This window comes from Eptesicus fuscus, chromosome 17, assembly GCF_027574615.1.
Source record: "Eptesicus fuscus isolate TK198812 chromosome 17, DD_ASM_mEF_20220401, whole genome shotgun sequence".
Taxonomy (NCBI): domain Eukaryota; kingdom Metazoa; phylum Chordata; class Mammalia; order Chiroptera; family Vespertilionidae; genus Eptesicus; species Eptesicus fuscus.
In genome coordinates this window covers 59172429-59190335 of record NC_072489.1, presented here as the reverse complement: position 1 = coordinate 59190335, position 17907 = coordinate 59172429, and the positions used below count along the sequence as shown (strand labels likewise).

The following is a 17907-nucleotide window of genomic DNA, read 5'->3' as shown; positions in this document are numbered from 1 at the left end:
GCAGGTGGCAGCAGCGGATGAACAAAGGGCTCCACTGAGCCGTGCAGCTCACCTCACAGCCCAGGGCTCCTCCCAGGAACGAGAGGACGGCACCTGGGGGTTAAGAGGCTGGACTGGAGACAGGCCAGCGAGGCGAGGCAGAGGGCGGGGGACAGGGAGGCCTGTCCAGGGGCGTGGGGACCCTGATCCGGCTGTTACCTGAGGTCAGGGAGGACAGCAATGAGACCGCCCAGGAGCGGAGAGGGCAGAGGCAGGCTGGATGGGGTCCGGGGCAGGCGAGGATGCTCAGAGGCTGGGGGGCCGAGGAGGGCCCGGCTCAGGGTGCGGTCAGAACAGGACAGAGGCAGGGACTGCTCAGCGGGGGGCAGTGAAGGCCCTGCCGGGGCGCGACCACCTGTGGCCTCACTCCTGCGCTTCCCGCAGGCCTGCCGCCCCCCCTGCCCGGCTCATCCCCCAGGTGGAAGCCACGGCCGATTCTGAAACCCCCTCATCCCAGGCATGGTCGGCCTCGGAACACGCCCACCCTGAGAACCCCACCCTGGAGGCGTGCAGGGGTGACGCCCCAGGAGTGCTGGTGACTGAGCGGGGAGCCTGACGCAGGAGCCAGCGCAAAGCCCTCGGACTGGGACTCCGTCCTGGGTTTGCACCCGGAGGTGCCTCCTGCCGCCGCCTGCAGCTCCGCCGTCTCATCGTCTCCCCACAGCCCGGCGTTCCCCACCTTCCGCTGACTGTCACCCCACAGCCCGGCGTTCCCCACCTTCACTGACCGTCACCCCACAGCCCGGCGTTCCCCACCTTCACTGACTCTGTCACCCCACAGCCCGGCGTTCCCCACCTTCACTGACTCTGTCACCCCACAGCCCGGCGTTCCCCACCTTCCGCTGACTGTCACCCCACAGCCCGGCGTTCCCCACCTTCCGCTGACTGTCACCCCACAGCCCGGCGTTCCCCACCTTCCGCTGACTCTGTCTCCCCACAGCCCGGCGTTCCCCACCTTCCGCTGACTCTGTCACCCCACAGCCCGGCGTTCCCCACCTTCCGCTGACTCTGTGGCCCCACAGCCCCTGGCCTGTCCCCGTGCGCCTCCAGCCCCTGCCCAGCCGGGCCTCCATCACATCCAGCCGGAGCTCTGCGAGGAAACCCTGCCTCCGCTCTGGCCCGGAACAAGGTGAACCTCGGACGCAGCACGTGCAAGTCCTCATGGCTTCTTGGGGCTCACCTTGGCCCCGCCTCCCTCCGTGCTCCACACCCCGTCTTACGGTCCAGGGGAACTGGGCTGAGCACCCCAGCAACCTCTCCCTCCTGGGCCCCCATCCCCACCCCGACCAGGTGCCAGTCATCCTATTGCACCTGGTCCCCTCCGTCAGGAGCCTGCCCTGTCCCCCAGGTGAGAACAAAGCCCCTGCCTGCGGTTTCCATGGCAACCCAGGACAACTCCTTCCCGAACACCTAGCAAATCCCAAGGTCATTGCCTCTGTGCCTGCAGGTCTCCCCCGCGATGCAGGGAGGCCCGTGATACCAGGGACTGTGCAGGGCACACAGTGGGGTGTCAGGAAGGGTCTGCTCAGAGACGGATGCAGACGCGCCCGGCGTCACTGCCGGGGCCTCGCCGAGGTGGCCGGGGCTCCCAGCACGGAAAGGACGTCTGCGCTCATTAGCTTTGGGAGGTCAGTAAGGACAGGGGGCTGCAGGCAGGACCTGGGTCACGCCGCCTCCCGGTCTGTCTGTGCTGCCTACCGTGGGTAAACGTCCCCTCATCTCTGCACGGGAACCCATTTACCCTTACATACGTGTGCAGGCACACACGTGTCACTGCCCTGGGCCTCAAAGACCGCTCAGCATTCATCAGCCAACAGGAGGCAGAAGTGGTCCCGGCCTCGTCGTCTCTGTCCCTGCACGTTGGGTGCCGCTGTCCCCCAGCCCCTGTCCCGCTGCCAGAGCTCCCGCTCGAACCTCCCCAGTCTGTTCGGGGTCAAGACTGATGGGCGGCGCTAGCCCTGCTCCGAGAGCAGGCAGTCTCGCTGCTAACACGTCTGACACCGTGGCTGGCTCATTCCCGCGTGTGATGGATGAACTAATTCGGCATGCAGGGGGACATCTGCATCTCGCCTCACCATCCTGCCCGCAGACAGGCCGCAGACAGATGCGGCTGCAGATTTGTGTATCGGGCCGAACACCGCCCCGCGATCCGCGCCCGCACTGGGCTCTGGCTGCAGAACGCGTCTGACTCACCGGTCGAGAGCGTGCTGGTCGCTGGACGGTCCCGGAACTTGGGGAATGAAAAGGGGCTTCGGGAACTTAAAACTAGTGACGGGGCGCGACCCCTGCCTCACACACGGTCTGAAGACCTTCTTGTAAGGGAGTGTGAGCCTGGGAGGGCGTCTGTTTCGGGCCAAATACCACAGGATGACGCAGCGCCTAGGCCTGTCTCCCCAAAACGGCGTGTTCCAGCCCCGGGGCGCGTGGCCGTGACTGCGTTTGAAGGAGAGCCTTTGCGATGCCCTCAGGTTAAGGCGAGGTCACGCTGGGTCAGGGTGGGCCCTGAGCCAAGGACTCGCGTCCTTAGAAGAGGAGGAAATTCAGACACAACCACACACACACACACACACACACACACACGCGCGCGCGCACACACACACATACACATATACACATACACACACATACACACGCACATGCACGCGCACACACATACACACACACACACATACGGAGGCCGTCAGAGATGGAGGCTGAGGCTGGAATGACGTATCTACGAGCCAAGGAACAGCGAGGAGTCTCAGAGCCCCCAGAGCCCCCAGGAGAGAGGCCCTCGCAGGAATCAATCCAGAGACACCCGGACCTCGGACGTCTGGACTCTGATCTGGCCTCCAGACTCCGGCGGGATCCACTGCTGATGTCCCAGCCGCCCAGCCCGCTCCTTCCGCAGAGCAGCCCGGAAACAAGGCGCAGGACCACGGCGGCCCTCGGGTCCTGCAGGGGACGGTGCCCCGGACCCGTGGGGCCTGCAGAGCGCACGAGGCCCAGTCCCTTGGCGACTCCCTGCCCTTAGCATGCGGGAGTGTCGCCGGGAAGGAGCGGCGGGGCACGGCCGAATCCCTCACCCCGAGAAGGCTGCGTTCACGTCCCCCCTTGCCAGGGTCTGAGACCATCCCCCCAACGGCGCTCTGGGGGATGCGGGCCCAGCCTGCCGTGGCGGGGGGGGCGGGGGGAACACAGGAATCCTAGGACAGCACCCAGGACAACGGAGGCTCCCTGGCCTCCGGATTCTCAGAGCCGAGCTGCCGGTGTCAGGATGGGCTCCGGGCCCCGTCCTGCCCTCGCCGCCTCCTGCTGTTCTTGCTGGAGTAGGAGGCTGTTCACAAGCTCCGTGGAGCCAGGACCGAGGCCCGTCTGCTCAGGGCCCAGCCCAGCCCCGCTCCTGCTGACCCTCCTCTGAGTGACAGGCCGCCCGCGGGGTCAGCGTGACGCGCTCCTCTCCGCCCTCCACCCTCGGGGCTCCGCAGGCGAGGGGCTTCCAGATGACGCACGCTGATGCCGACGAGCGGGTCCGCTCCGCACCCTGACCTCTGTCCAGGGCAGAGGGCCCCCTGCGGGGTCCGTCAGGAGCCGAGAATGTGCACTTGCTCCCCTGGCTGCGAGGCCCTGGGGCTTCTTTCCCGGCCCCGTGGCGAACTGTGAGCCAAGGAAGCTGTGAATTCAGTGCCCAAAATGGGCCGGCTCCCGGGGCCGGCTCTGTGATACCCAGGTCCTCGGCGCGAACACAGTCCCGTGGACATGGTGGCAGCGTGGGATCAGCACCTGGGGTGCAGGTCCCAGCCAGAGGATCCCCCAGTTCCCCCGCCCCCAGCCACCGAGCTCACCGCTAAGCGGATGGGGGACAGTGAACTGCCTCCTGCTGGCGCGGACGGGGAGGGGGCCCGGCTTCGGCCCCGGGCTCTCCTGGCGCTGGGCCCGCCTCTGCTGCGCCATGAGCTCCAGCTTCTTCAGCCGCTCTTGCGAGCGAGAGATGAACTGCGGCCTCCGGGCCTCCAGCGCTTCCTGAGGGAGCGGGGAAAGAGTTTATTTTTAAATATATTTGTACTCGAGGCCCGGTGCACGACAGTCATGCACTGGGGGGGGGGGGGGGGTGTCCCTCAGCCTGGCCTGCACCTTCTCGCAGTCAGGGACGTCCCCCGAGGGGTCCTTAGAGCTGCTACTGAGGCAAGAGAGGCTCCTGCCACCACCACTGTGCTTGCCAGCGGGGAGCCCGGCTTCTGGCTGAGCGGTGCTCCCCTGTGGGAGGGCACTGATCACCAGGGGGCAGCTCCTGCATTGAGCGTCTGCCCCCTGGTGGTCAGTGCGCGTCATAGCGACCAGTCGTTCTGCCGTTTGGTCGATTTGCATATTAGCCTTTTATTATATAGGGTTGATTTCAGAGAGGAGGGGAGAGGGAGAGCGAGAGGAACACCAATGGTGAGAGAATCATGGATTGGCTGCCTCTTGCACGCCTCACCCTGGGGATCGAGCCCCGCAACCAGGAATGAAGCCGTGACCTCCTGGTTCACAGGTTGCTGCTTAACTAATGAGCCATGCATTTTTAAGAGGAGGGACACGGGGGCGGGGGGGGGGGGGGGCACATCCATCTGACTGGCCAAGGAGCTGAGCAAGAGGACAATTCAGGGACCGACAGTGTCAGTGCGTAATCTGGTCCCCATGGCCTTCCCCGGCCCATGGAAAGGCGGCCCAGCCCCCCGGATGGCACAGGCCCTCTCGGCCCCCGCGGCCCACACGGTGGACCAGAACCAACATCAGGGTTGTGAGAGCAAAGGCAACCGTCTACCATCCTATCCTTTCTTCCACCGCCACCCTGTCCATTCGTTCATTTCCCACAGGCCCAAACCGGATGCCCTAATCCCATCTTCCAGGGACGTGATGGGAGGGATGGGAGTGTCCTGAGCCCCTCGCTCCTGGTGGGGGTGGGGGGGGGACTGGGGGCCTGAGGAAGCTCAGACCCAGGTCATCCGCCAGCGTAACACACGGGCCTTCTCAGGAGAAGCGGCGCTCGTGCCTAACGGGTGTCATGGTCTCCGTGACTCACGCTGTGACACAGGGGCCCAGAGAGGTTAGGGCACCTGCCCAGAGGCACACAGCCTCAAGGAAGGCGAGACAGGCCTCCAGCCTCAGAGGCCGAAGTGAGGGCATGTGACCCCGGGAGCGGTCTCCCCGTGGCGGGAGCCAGGTGTGGCATGCGGAGGGCCTCACCTGCAAGGTCAAGGAGGAGCTGGCTGGTGCCGGCCGGCGCTCGGAGCAGCCCTCCCACAGGCCGCGGGTCTCCGGCTCCTCGGAGGGCGCGGGCTGGGGCGGCGCGGGCGCGGGCGCGGGCCCGGGGATGGCGGCGGCCTCCCGCGTCTCGCACTCCTTGATCTGAACCACCAGGTCGCAGCAGGTGTAGTCTCCTGGAGGGAGGGGAGAGCCCAGTGAGCGGCGCAGCGCTCTCTCCCGGCCCCTCGCCGCTGTGAGCCGCGGAGGCCCTTTGGAAAAGGGAAATGCCCGCGGGTCACGAACGGGCCTCGCTAAGCCGCAGACATCACGGCTCATCACAGACCCCGGCCGCCCTGGCCGCGGAGAGGAGTGCCCGTGGGCGGCCGGCCCCCACGACCCGCTAACCACGCCGCCCGCGGACACGTTCCCCGGCTGCCCACGGGCGGATAGCCCTGCCCGCGCCGAGGAGAACCTTCCTGTTCTGAGCCGCAGGTCCAGCGGTTCCTGTAGGGTCCTCACCGTTTGGTGTCTGGGTCAGAGCGTGCCTTCATCTTCTGGTTGCTACGTTCATGATGGAAGACGGGGCTGGCCTTAATTATTCATCCCTCCCCTTGATTTGCCACGACGACCGCTGGCTACATGGGCCTGGGAGGTCCCGTCTCAGCGCTGGTTCGGGCTCGTCCCGGGGCCACGGGGACTCGCTGAATGCGGCCGCGGTGACGCTGGAGTGGCACCCGCCACAGGAAGCGCATCTCTGGCCTCCGCCCCGCGGCCACCGGCCTTCAGCCAGACCCAGCTGGTTGACGCGGAGTCGTGTGAAGGAAACGGGCAACATTGAAGGGCCCATTTGAAGTGCTGACTAAACGCCATCCAAGGTTGGGCCTCCGGTGTGAGATACGGAGTTAGGGGTTTACAACACTGTGGGGAGCTCTGATCCTAGAATCCCCTCCCCAATACACTCCCAGGACTCTGGCTGGGGAGTCCCCGGCGTGGGGGCTCTGTGGGGCCGGGGCGGGGAGCAGACAGGCCTGACCCAGGACACCTCCACTTCCTGCCTCTCGGGATGGCCCTGGTCCGCCCTCCACCCCCAGCCAGACCCTCATTTCCTGAGCAAGGTCTGGAAACCCCATTTGGGGAGATATAAATCCCTCCTAGGGTCCCAGGTCAGAAAAGGAAGTGGATTGCCAGCCGTGGGTCCCGTGGAAAAGGCACGGGCTCGGCCCCTCAGCCCTGCGGGGCCGCTCGCCTGGCGGACATCGCTCTTCTGGTTTTCCCTGCGTTTCTTACAAACCTCAGTCATGTCAACCCCCACCCCGCTGGGCCCGTGGCCCCGGGAGCAGCCTCTGCTAAGAACGCCGCTCCCTTTGAAGAACGGTTTTTGAAAATCAGACCCGGAGACACTCCCCGGGCCTCTGAGGAGCAGCACGCGGCGCATGAAAACAGCCACGAAGGAGAAATCTCAGGGCCCGGCGAGCCTGCACCCCGGCCGGCCGGCCAGACCGCAGGCAGCCGCAGAGAGTGAGAGCCGGCTGGTCTCCTCCGCCGTCCTCGTCCCGGACCTCGAGGCTTACACAGCTCACGTCCTCCCCGTCCCGCCCCCTCCCCAGGTGACCATCACGTCCCGATGAAATAAACAGGTGGTGTCGCCCCAGACAGACGCTCCCTCCGCCCGTCGCCCCCGTCCCGCGTGGACTTCCTGAGTTACTTCTCTCTCGTCGCCGGGAGTAAGTCATAAGAAACAAAACATGCTTGCTTTATGAGCGGCCCCGAGAGACCCCTCAGCTCCAGGAAAGTGGAAATGTGTTTAACTGGTTCTTAAAAGCTGCGGGAGCGTCTGTGTCTAGTAAGAGCGTCTCCCCTTCGCCCCGCACAGGGGAGGGTCTCTGTGACGATACGCTTCTCACGTCTCATTGAAAAGCCTCCTTTTGGCCCGACGGGCGCGGCTCCGCGGCTGAGCGCTGACCTGGGAACACGGAGGTCACCGTTCGATTCCCAGTTAAGGGCACAGGCCCGGGTTTCAGGCTCCATCCCCAGTGTGGGGCGTGCAGGAGGCAGCCAATCAATGTTCCTTTCTCTCTCTCTCTCTCTCTCTCTTCTCTCTCTCTCTCTCTCTCCCACGCCCCGCCCCCCCCGCCCATCTCTGAAATCAATAAAAATATATTTAAAACAAACAAGAAAATCATCATTTTGAAGCCATAGGAAGAGGGCAAAAGTCACTGAAAATGACAAGTATTCCTGAGAGAATGTGTCCTCCCTCTACGAGCCGGGGACCTGAGAGAGGCCGGCACTTTGGCTCTCGCGAGCTGTCTCCTGTCGGCTGGGGCCGAGGCACCTTCCTTCTGGCATTTAAAAAGGTTCCGTTCAGCAGCTGAGTGCTGTTGGACGTCCACGGCCCCACAGGCAGCGAATTTCACAGGTGACTGGGGGGCGTGCACTGTTCTTTCCTATGCCCCCCCGCCCCCGCTTTTGGGGACAGACTATCCAACTTATGCATGATTCCAAAACAGTAGGGAAAGGGCACTTCACTAGCTTTCATCCTGCTTTTAACCCCCCAGTGCCCCGACACGTCCCTAAAGCTGCTCGCAGGAGGTGTCACACCCTCCGGTTCCGCCCGGTTCCTGGTTCCTGCCGCCTTGTTCCCCATCTCCATCCCTTCCAAAGGGACCTTTTGGGCCAAACGGGAATCACAGCGCCCTTTAAAAAGCGGGGTTCCAGGCTCAGGCGGTCTTCGGGGCGCACCTGCTGGTGGATGTAAGACAAATGCTGGTGGGAACGGCCCTTGTTCACATCTTGCACGTGAGCCTGCGGGGACGCGGGGTGGGGGGCGGGAACGCCGGGCACCGTGTCTGCCCTGTCTCTGTGCGTCCAAACAGCTCGGGCTCGGATGGGTGTTAGGTGGTCACGGTGACGGGGGAGAAGAACCCGACAGAGGGCTCGTTTCTCACGGAGCTGAAAGGCGCCGCCCAGAAACTGAACCGCGACTCACTGTCGCCGCACCTGTCCACCCACCAGACGCGGCGCAGACACGCTGGCAAACGCCTGTGCTGCGTTGGTTAACGCGTCCGATGCGTCTCGGCACGGTTTACGGTTCCAAAAGCATCAACGGGCCATCAGCTCCTCGGACTCGCACCCGGGTCGGCTCCGGCCCCCGAGCACCTGTGCGGGCCGTGGGAGCGGTCAGGGCACGGGCGCTCCCGGGATGGCCACGTGTGCAGCATGACATCATTTCAGAAAGGCGGAAGGTGTTTCAAATACAAATGAACAAAAGGATTTGGAACACCCCCTTCCCCCAATGCCCCGAGATCTGGGGTCTCCTCCCGCCTGGCTCCACCTCCCATTAACCATGTGACCGTGCACAGGTCACCAGGCCCGATCTGGCTTCAACTTACCCATCTGGGCAATGGGATAATAACCATCCTGTCCTGGGAGGGGGAAACGGGCGCTGTGAACTCAAAAACGAATAGTGCGCTGTGCGCAGGAGCGTCTTTGTTACAGTTGAACCAGCCCTCGATAGCCCACAGGTAAGGCACAGCCTGATACATGGATCCCTCCTGTGACCTAGGCAGACCCCTTACTGCAAACGGAGGAGGAAATACACGCGCAGGAAGACACGGGCAGGGAGCCAGTCTGCTCCATCCTTGGCCGGTCCCAGCCCCATGTCCCCGGCTGGTTCTCCTCCCCATTTCGTTAGACTGACCGGGTGCAGGCCCGTGCGGGCACTGTGGGTTGGAGGTTGTGCCCACTTATGTGGGGCAAGCCCGGCCGTCCTCCTGGGCCCGCAGGAGCTCTCGGGGAGGGGGCGCTCTGCTCTCCAGCCCCACGGACTGTGGTCTTGTCCCCTAAATGCACAAGCCCCCCCCAGTGCCCTGTCCGGGCTTCTCTGCTGGGAAGCAGGCCAGAGGAAGGGACGCGGAGGTCACTGCAGGGCCGGGAAGATCTGCGACCCTCAGGTGACCTTCACATGCAGAAAGGGGCCTGAAGGGCAGCCCAGCCCGGCCTCTGAGCCTGTGTGTTGAGCCTCCTCCCCTGCAGAGGGCCCTGACTCCTCGGCCAGTTCCGGGGGTGCTGAGATCTGCCCTGGGAAGGGGGCGGGTGGGGGAGCATCCGTGGGATTCCTGCCAAACCTCTACTCTGCCCTGACGGTCTTCAAGGTGGGCACCTGCGTACCAACACTCAGAACCTCTCAGAAAAGCCCCATCGCGGGGGACCGGCTCTGGGGTCACAGGGGTGTGCCCTGGGACCGGGAGGAGAACGCAGCGAGAATCAGCAAGGCAGGGGGTTCCCCAGGAGCCGGCAGAGCCCACCCTGCCCAGATCAGGAGGGCTTTGGGGTGAGCCCCCTCCCACCGCCCCGTGAGGACACAGCGATGACGTGCGTGCGCGGCGGCCAGGCCTCCCGAGGCCACAGCCCGCGGTTATTTATACACCGGGGGGGGGGGGGGGGGGGGTCCTTTCCCTCCATGAAGATGCCTCTTCCCCATTAACACTAACGAGAGCCACGTGGCTCCACGGACGGCCTTTCGTTTTCCAGATTGTCTAAAAATAAAACGTGCTGAGGAAAAACACATGTATTGTTTCTGTTTGCGACTGTACACACACACACCCAAAGGGGACAGAGACGGGCCGCCCGGGAGAGCCAGCGCCCTCCCGAGGCACAGCGGACGGGCCCCTGTCCTTGCCCAGGCCTCGCGCTCCAGGAGTGGGTGAGGCAGTTTCGGGGACGCCCTGTGGTCCCTGGAAAAGTATACCGCCTCCCCCCATTCCCCCCCACTCCCCCCACCCCCCACCCCCCGTTTGATGGCCAGGATGCTGGGCGCAGGGCAGCCCTGTACTGAGGTTCCACACGAGAGCTGTGGTCCAGGAAAGCTGACGGTAGAGAAAGTAACGGAAAAGGGGTTTAGAGAGCCCCGATGACTCCCATTGCACATGTGCAGTTACGTACGGCAGGAACGTCGACGACACCCTCGGGCAGCCTAACATCACGCTCAAACACCCCCACGTCCCGTCAAAGGCCCACGCTTGCAGGAAAGGCGGCGACCAAATGTCCCCACCAGTCACACCCTGACGGCACGCGGGCCCAGCTCACCCTGTCCCAGCACAGCCACACCGAACGGCAGCTCCCGCTCCGCCTCGTCTCCCCGAGCGCCGTGTGTCCCTGAAAGCGGCTACATCGGCGGATGCGTGGCAGGAGGGGGATGCCTTGACCCGGGGGCCACCCCCTCTCGCCCTCATGATGGCGAAGCCAGGCTATTCCAGAGGAGCCGGTGCTCTGGCCTCAGTGGCCTCGAGGACCGGGAGACTGAGCCCATCCCCCACCGGCCCGGCCTGTTTTGCTGAGCGTCTCGCTCTGCGCAGGGGCTGGCGGGAGCCTTCCGGGCCTCCCCGGGCCGTCCCAGTGGCGGGTGCTGCCAGCCCACTGGGCTGAGAGGGCCGGGGCGGGGGGACGGGGGGCTGTGTACCCGCTCCGTGGACGGGCGTTAGGGAAACCTCACGCGGACAGAGCTCGTTCTAACCACGTCACCGTGGACGGCAGCTCCAGCCCCAAAGCGTTTATGAACTAAGGGGGAAACGAGCGATTCCGACGTCCCGCGCTCTCTGCGCTCCGTCTGAGCAGACGCCCAGATGGGCAGACAATCAGACAAAAGCCGGGGAGGGGGGGCGTGCAGACAGGAGCGGAGATCAATTACTCGCCGGCGGAAACCCTGTCCTTCCCACGGAGCCGGCCCTCGCGGCGGCGGCGTCCCCTGGATTTGAAATCACCCGTTTCCCAGCCCTGACACGGCCCCCGGCCTTGCCGGTGAGACGGTTGTCAGGAAGGAAGCCGGAGATCGCTTCAGAGGCCCCGCGGCCCAGACCGCAGACCCCGGCGAGGCATCCGGGAGAAGAGAGGGGCAGACTCCGCCTGCGATCCGAAGGGGCTGCCCTTCCCGGCGGGAAAACGTCGCCCACATCTTACGTGGAAGTCTCTCTGCTGGAGGAGGGGTGAAGGAATGAGGTTGGCTTGGGGGGCCCTTAATTGTAAGTGCCCTGCCCCTGTGGCATGAGGGACTCTTGTAGAGGAACACGTAACAACATGCAGCGTTCACAAGTTCACCGCCTCCCGGAATGGCCGTCGGGGAGGGTTTGGCTGGCGCACCACGGGCCACGGCAGTCACGGCATGTGGCTCCTACCCCAGTGAAGTCACCGTCAAGTGCATCTCAGAAAGGCAGGACCGTCCACCACGCGGAGAGGCGTGGCCGGCAGGTGTGAGCAGGCGGGGCCGCTGGGAGGACACGGTGTCAGACCGCAGCCCCTCGTGCTTAGCCGGTGGAGCCGAAGCCGACGACGCTGCTGGACACGTGGCGGCCGGGCCTGGCTGGTCATGGACTTGCTCGCCCGTCTCTGTGGTTGAGGAACTAACTCACCTCAGCGGCAGGGACGGGGGCTTGTGTGCTTTCGGTTTCAGGACGTAACGCGCTTCACCTCCAACTGCATCCCCGTAAGAACCTCCTCCGGCCTTTCCCTGCGGACCCGGACTCGGTGCCCGTGGGCCGGCGCGCTCGGTGCTCAGGACAGAGGCAGGACGCTCACGTGCAGCCGGGAGCCGGGCCCACGGGCTCGGCGGTTTCTCTGTCCAGTCCAGGTTGTCTGAAGACGCCAGCTTCCGGGGTGCTGTGGTTCGACACCATCGGTGGATTTCTACCAGGAAACCCCAAGGAAACAGGCGTGCAGGCAAACCCTGGCTCCCGGACGCCTCCCGTCGGCGACAATCTGGTTCTCGACCAGGTTGTTCACGGGGGAAAGCTGTCGTGGTTCACTCAGGTTCTGGACCTGACAACCCATCACGCTGACACCTCAGCACAGCAAGGAGCGCGTCTCAGCCCGCAAACAAAGGCGAGAACACGCCAGCATGCGTCAGTTTACAGTTAAACCCGTGTTGTTAACATCTCAAGAGTTGTGAATATACAGAGTTGCAAGATTGTTAGGATCTCTGAACACATAATAATCTGGCCACTCAGTGTATATCCTATATAATAAAAGGCTAATATGCAAATTGTCCCCTCGACCAGGAGTTCGACCAGCAGGCAGACCAGCCAACTGCCCATGTCCCCTCCCCCTTGCCAGGCTGGCCGGACGCCCCATGCATGAATTCATGCACCGGTCCCCTCTAATATATATATATATATATATATATATATATATATATGTATGTGTATATATATATATATATATTAATCTGACCACTCATATATATATATATATACTGAGTGGTCAGATTATTATGCGTTCAGAGATCACAATAATCTGGCCACTCAGTGTATATATACTAGAAGCCGAGGCTTCGTCCAGAAGGTTGTCCGGAAGGTCGTTCAGCTGTCTGGTCTAATTAGCATATTACGCTTTTATTATTATGGATTTTTTTTGCTTTTGTTGCTGGTGAAATGGACAATTAGCACCATTTTAAAGAGGCCATCAAGAGCGCTAATGTTGCAAAGAGGGTGAAAGACACAATGATCACAGGCCATTGAAGAGGGAGGAAGCCTGCTGCTGGTTCGGACAAAGGAAAAGCAGTGAGATGGTGACAGCACTTCGGAGGCAGTGACACGGGAAAAGGCAAAAATGCTGCCTCTGACCCCCCGGGTGAGCGCGGAGAGGGACTCCTGTAAGGCTACGAGGGGGCGGCTCCATACGTTTAAGAAGAGAAGTGTTTATTTATGGACTAAACAGTACATCAGACATGTACTGTATATGAGAAAGGTAAACGGGGGGAGGGGGCATTGGGGGTCTGCAGCGAGTTGATTCCATCTACATGATTTCCAAGGGGAAGAATGGTTCGGTTTTCCCATTGCCTCTGGAACAGCCTCCAGAACGAATTAAGTTCGAGGGCCGAGGCCCCACTGGGCATCTTCAGAGTAAGACTCGCCCTAGCTCCATGGACACAGCCTTCGTACTGTGAACGAAAGGAGCCACATGCTAACCTGACAAGCTCAGGGGAGGCCTGTGTGGCCGTCTTGCAAACTCAGAGACCTGAAATAACCACAAAGGATGGTTTGAAAATTAAATATTTAACTACAAACAGGTTATAGTGGGTAGTCATGTCCTAGTCCGATATCTTCCCTGACAAAGATCAACTTAGATCTTCTTTCCTGAGCCCATTTGCCTTTTTGCCTCTAAGATAACATATCTGTGAGATGTCTGTGAGATGTCTGGGTAACTTGTAACTTCCTTTTCACCCCGGACCCCTCAGGGCACAACAAATGGCACCGGGACATTTCTTCATTGTTATTGTTATCAAGTTAATTGTCAACTGTTAATTACGTTAAAGTATCCTGTATCTATCTCTGTAAGAGAAGCACATGTCCATCATTTCACTTTTCACCCAATCCCAGAGGTTTCCCCGCTTTGCTTTGTCCCACCTCCCTAATCTGTCACCAATGGATTTCATGTAACTCACCTACGTCCCTTTTCTTTGATTTCAAGGTATAAATATAGATGTAACCCTGCATTCTCCGGAGCATTATCTCATTTCATTGAGGTTCTGCTTCCCGGCATATGTCGACAATTTGGCTCAAATAAACTCACTAAAATTCTTTACAGGTTTCAATGGTTTTTTCGTTAACATTACCGACCGGAGGCAGGGCTGTGCCTCCCCCAATGCAGCGCGGGAGTGCGCCCACGGCCCAAGTGCTACTGGAAGCCCTTGGCCCTGACCTCCTTCCTGTTGGCAGCCCTGCAAGCCCCCAGGGACCCGAGGACCTGCCCCATTTGTCCTTGGCTCCCGCCCCCCGGGGACGTCCTGCTCCATCCGGCTCAGGCCACCTTCCCCCTGAGACGTCACGGGTCTCGCCCTGGGAATCACCCGCCAGCTCTGCAGGCTCAGCGCAGGCCGGGTTATCCGCGGGACTGGCTTTGACTCTGCATTTCTCTCTTCCCGTGGAGCCTGAGTGCATCTTGGGACAGAGGAAGTTATCTTTCCCGCCACCGTGTCCCCCACAGCACGGGGCACGGTAGTTCACCTCTACTCCGTTTTCGGGAGGAGTTTAAAATGTGCGCTTTCTGCATTCCAGGTCTCCCCATGCACACGCCCGTTCCCTCCAGACCCACCACTATTGGGCGGTGTCACAACAACTCCAAGTCTCCAAAGGCAGGGAAGTCAGAGGACAATAGTGGAAAAGTCAAATCCAAGTTCAAAATGGCCTGGTGGTCTCGACGCACTGGCCCAGAGGGTGCGGGCTCACCGTCAAGGTCCCCATGACATGGAAAAAAATAACGTCCTCGAGAGAGGACTAACAACAACAAAGAGTATAACGCGTCATGCCATGACAACTAGAGTTTAACCTAGAAATACATAGTTAACTTACATATGAAAACCCATGTCATTCCCCATGTTTGCCAAATAAAGGAGAAAAGTCCCATTTTTATCCTAATAGGTACATAAAACGTATGTCAGTATTCAACATCCATGCTTAAAAAAAAAAAAGCATTCATCAAATTAGGAATAGAAACAATGGAATAACCTGAATAAAAAATGGGCAAAGGATTTGAATGGACATTTATCCAAAGACGACGTACAAATGGCCGATGGGCACCCAACAAGATACTCAGCAGCAGTAGGGAGTCGTCAGGGGAACGCACATCAGAACCATCATGCGATGCTACTTCACAGGCAGCAAGATGGCTGCTATCAGAAAAACAAGAAAACAGCCAGAGTGACCAAGGGTGTGGGAGGCTGGAGAGCTGTGCCTTGCTGGGGGGGTTGGGGGGTGGGGGGGGGGGATGTGATGTGGTGCGGCTGCTATGGACAACGGAATGGCGGGTTCTCAGAAAGTCAAACACAGAACCGCCATGTGATCCAGCAGTTCCGCTTCCGGGCATGTGTATAACCAATGAGTTAAAAGCAGAGACTCAGACAGATACCCATACACCCATGTTCACAGCAGCATAGTTCACACTAGCCGAGAAGTGTAAGCAACCCCCGTGTCCTCCGACAGATGAGTGGATACCCAGAATGCCTGTGCCTGCAGCAGGATACGGTTCAGCCTCAACCAGGAAGGCAATGCTGACGGGGCTACAACAGGGATGAACCTGGAGGGCATCATGGGAAGTGAGAGAAGCCAACCACAAAACGACAGACATTGTACGACTGCATGTAGAGGAGGTCCCTAGAGTATTCCAGTTCAGAGAGATAGGGTTAGATCGAGGGGGCATTTTTAAAATAAAATAATCAAAATCTGAAAAGGTATCACAGCAGCCAGTCTCTCACAGCCCGACTCCTGCCAGAATGAGCTGCGTCTAATGCCGAAGGTTCACACTTAGCAGTGTCTAATATATTCTCCGCCTTTCAAATCCACAGACAGTAACAGAGCAGCTTTTATGAGTCAGGTAATACTCAAGAGGCATGACATTTTCTAGAACAAAACAACAAAATGTATTAGGGAAATTCTTGTAGAAACACTAACTTGATAGATGACTGGCATTTTCAACCAGTAGAGAAATATTATCTCCTCAATCGTCAGTGGACATCGGGTAAACCATTTAGAAAAAACAGATCCCGACCTTCCACCCTCTGAGGAAGTCTATCCAGGGGGTGACAGATATAAAGGAAGGAACTAGAGAGGAATGGAAGCCAGGGTAGGCCATTCTGAGCCTGTCAGTGAAAACAAAGGAGAAAGGATTAAGAAGATAAGAATAACATCTGAATGTCAAAAATTACCGTCGATAGACATGATGACTAAATGCAACGTGGTATCCTGGATGGGTTCCTGGAACAGAAAAAGACGTTAGTGGGAAAACTGGTGAAATGGAATAAAGACTGCAGTTCAGTTAACAGTATGGTACCAACCATTGGTTTCTAGTCTAACTGTGGGGGATTTTGCTCCCCAGGGGACATTTGCCATAAGGGCTATTTTGAGGTGAAGGCAATTTGCAAAGAAGCAGATACAAGGAAAGCTCTCTGCCCTCCCCCATCTGTCTAACAGCAAGACATAAGGTGTCCCTTCTCTCTCCTCTATAAGGAAGGACAGAAGATAATCATCGGAGACCCCTGTAGACCCTATCAGCCTGGAGACATCACCAGAGGAATCAACGTAAAGTTTACCAGCTTTTATCTACCATTTCTTTCCTCTTATATATTTATCTTCTCACTCTGCCAACCTTGGATGCCTAAACCTGCTTTCCTTTGTCCTGTCCTTTCCCACAAAATTGGTCTTTGTTGAAAATTTGATATATAAGCCAGAGTTCTCAGCCACCACTTCGAGTTACTCTTTTCCCCCGGGTTGCCCCACATACGGATGAACACTACATGTTAATAAACATATTTGTCTTTCTCCTGTTAAGTAGGCCTTTTCTTATAGGAGCCCCAGGAAGAACTTAGGTGGAAGGGACATTATTTTCCATCCCCTACGTCCTCAGGAATGGGGCTCCTCACTAGGGAGGCGTAGACTCATAGGATTCAGCACAGACATTTTGAAAACACATCCTTAATGCATCTGATGCTCTCCACTGCTTAACACATTGCAGACGGATCACGAGAATACTCGCTTCATATTACACAGTGTCTTACAAACTACCATACTTTAAAAAGATATTAGCTTGTAAGAACATGTAATAAATAACTTCAAAATGCAAGGGGTATTTAATTTTAAAGCATGCCTTTAACATTTATGTAAAACGTTTTTTGTACTCATTCAATAGAAACTTATCTGGCCACTGGGTAAAGCTAACAATAAATAAAACTACTGGTTCAAAATGTGTTAAGAACACCTTTCCATGGTCTCTGATAACAGCCGCTGAACCACGTGAGATCACTAGGATGCCACAAATGAGAGGTGTGGTCCTTCACCCACAGGAATGCCTTCATGTGGCTAAGACCTAACGTGGGAAATACATGACCCCGTGGTAGCAACGTGAAAAAGATTTCCACATTTAACTACAAACTCCTTGCACAATGTAGTATAAGATGACTTTATGGCTGGTCCTACCACCTTCATTCATTTATTCTCCCACATTAGTCAGAAAGACTGAAAAGAAATTTACACATTTTAGAAAGATCTGAGCTTCTGCTTTAAGATAATTTTGAAAAAAGCAAACAAACTAACGAAAAACATCAAGCCAAAGGAATTAAACACATCACCTGTTTCTCACATTTTTCTTTTTTGTCTTTTCTCTAGGATCCTATATCTGAAATATATACCTTTTCCTTATGGAATTCACCATGCTATTAGCACTTCCTCTTTCCCCAATCACGTCTACATTCCTTTCCTGCAGACAGCTCAGATGAGGACCAATGGCGGTTACATAGGCTGAGTTCCCACCACCCACCACCGTGTCCGGGGCTCCGGGTAAATCACCTCACCGAGAACACCGGGTCGGCCACGGGCAGAGTCGGAATTGAAGCTGAGATGGGTCCCACTCCCAAGCCCAGGTGCTTCTGCTCTGTCCCCCGTGGTCACTGCGCTCATTCGTGGGGTGCTCTGTAGTTTCCAGCCGTTATCCCATCAGCCCGCTACAGGCCTCGAGTCCATTTCTCTTACCTCACGTGGCAAACCTGAGCGAGTGGCCAATTAGAATGACTGTCCCCTAAGCAACGGTGGGGACTCAACCCACAGGCCATCGAAAGGGTGACTCGGAAGAAGGACTGAGCCCTTCCCCCACAGCGACAGCAGGGGTGCTGACAGGAGCAGC

General features: G+C 58.6%; 1 protein-coding gene across 2 annotated transcripts in view; it reads right to left on the bottom strand.

The window, feature by feature from the left end:
• Positions 1–17907, bottom strand: part of C17H10orf90 (chromosome 17 C10orf90 homolog) — a 123572-nt gene that overhangs the window by 8054 nt on the left and 97611 nt on the right. For both annotated transcript variants that reach the window (XM_054729193.1, XM_054729194.1), the window contains 2 exons: positions 5245–5438; positions 3864–4041 (listed from right to left, as the gene is read on the bottom strand). In XM_054729193.1, coding sequence (XP_054585168.1) covers positions 3864–4041; positions 5245–5438 — 372 coding nt within the window. The remainder of the gene's footprint in view (positions 1–3863; positions 4042–5244; positions 5439–17907) is intronic.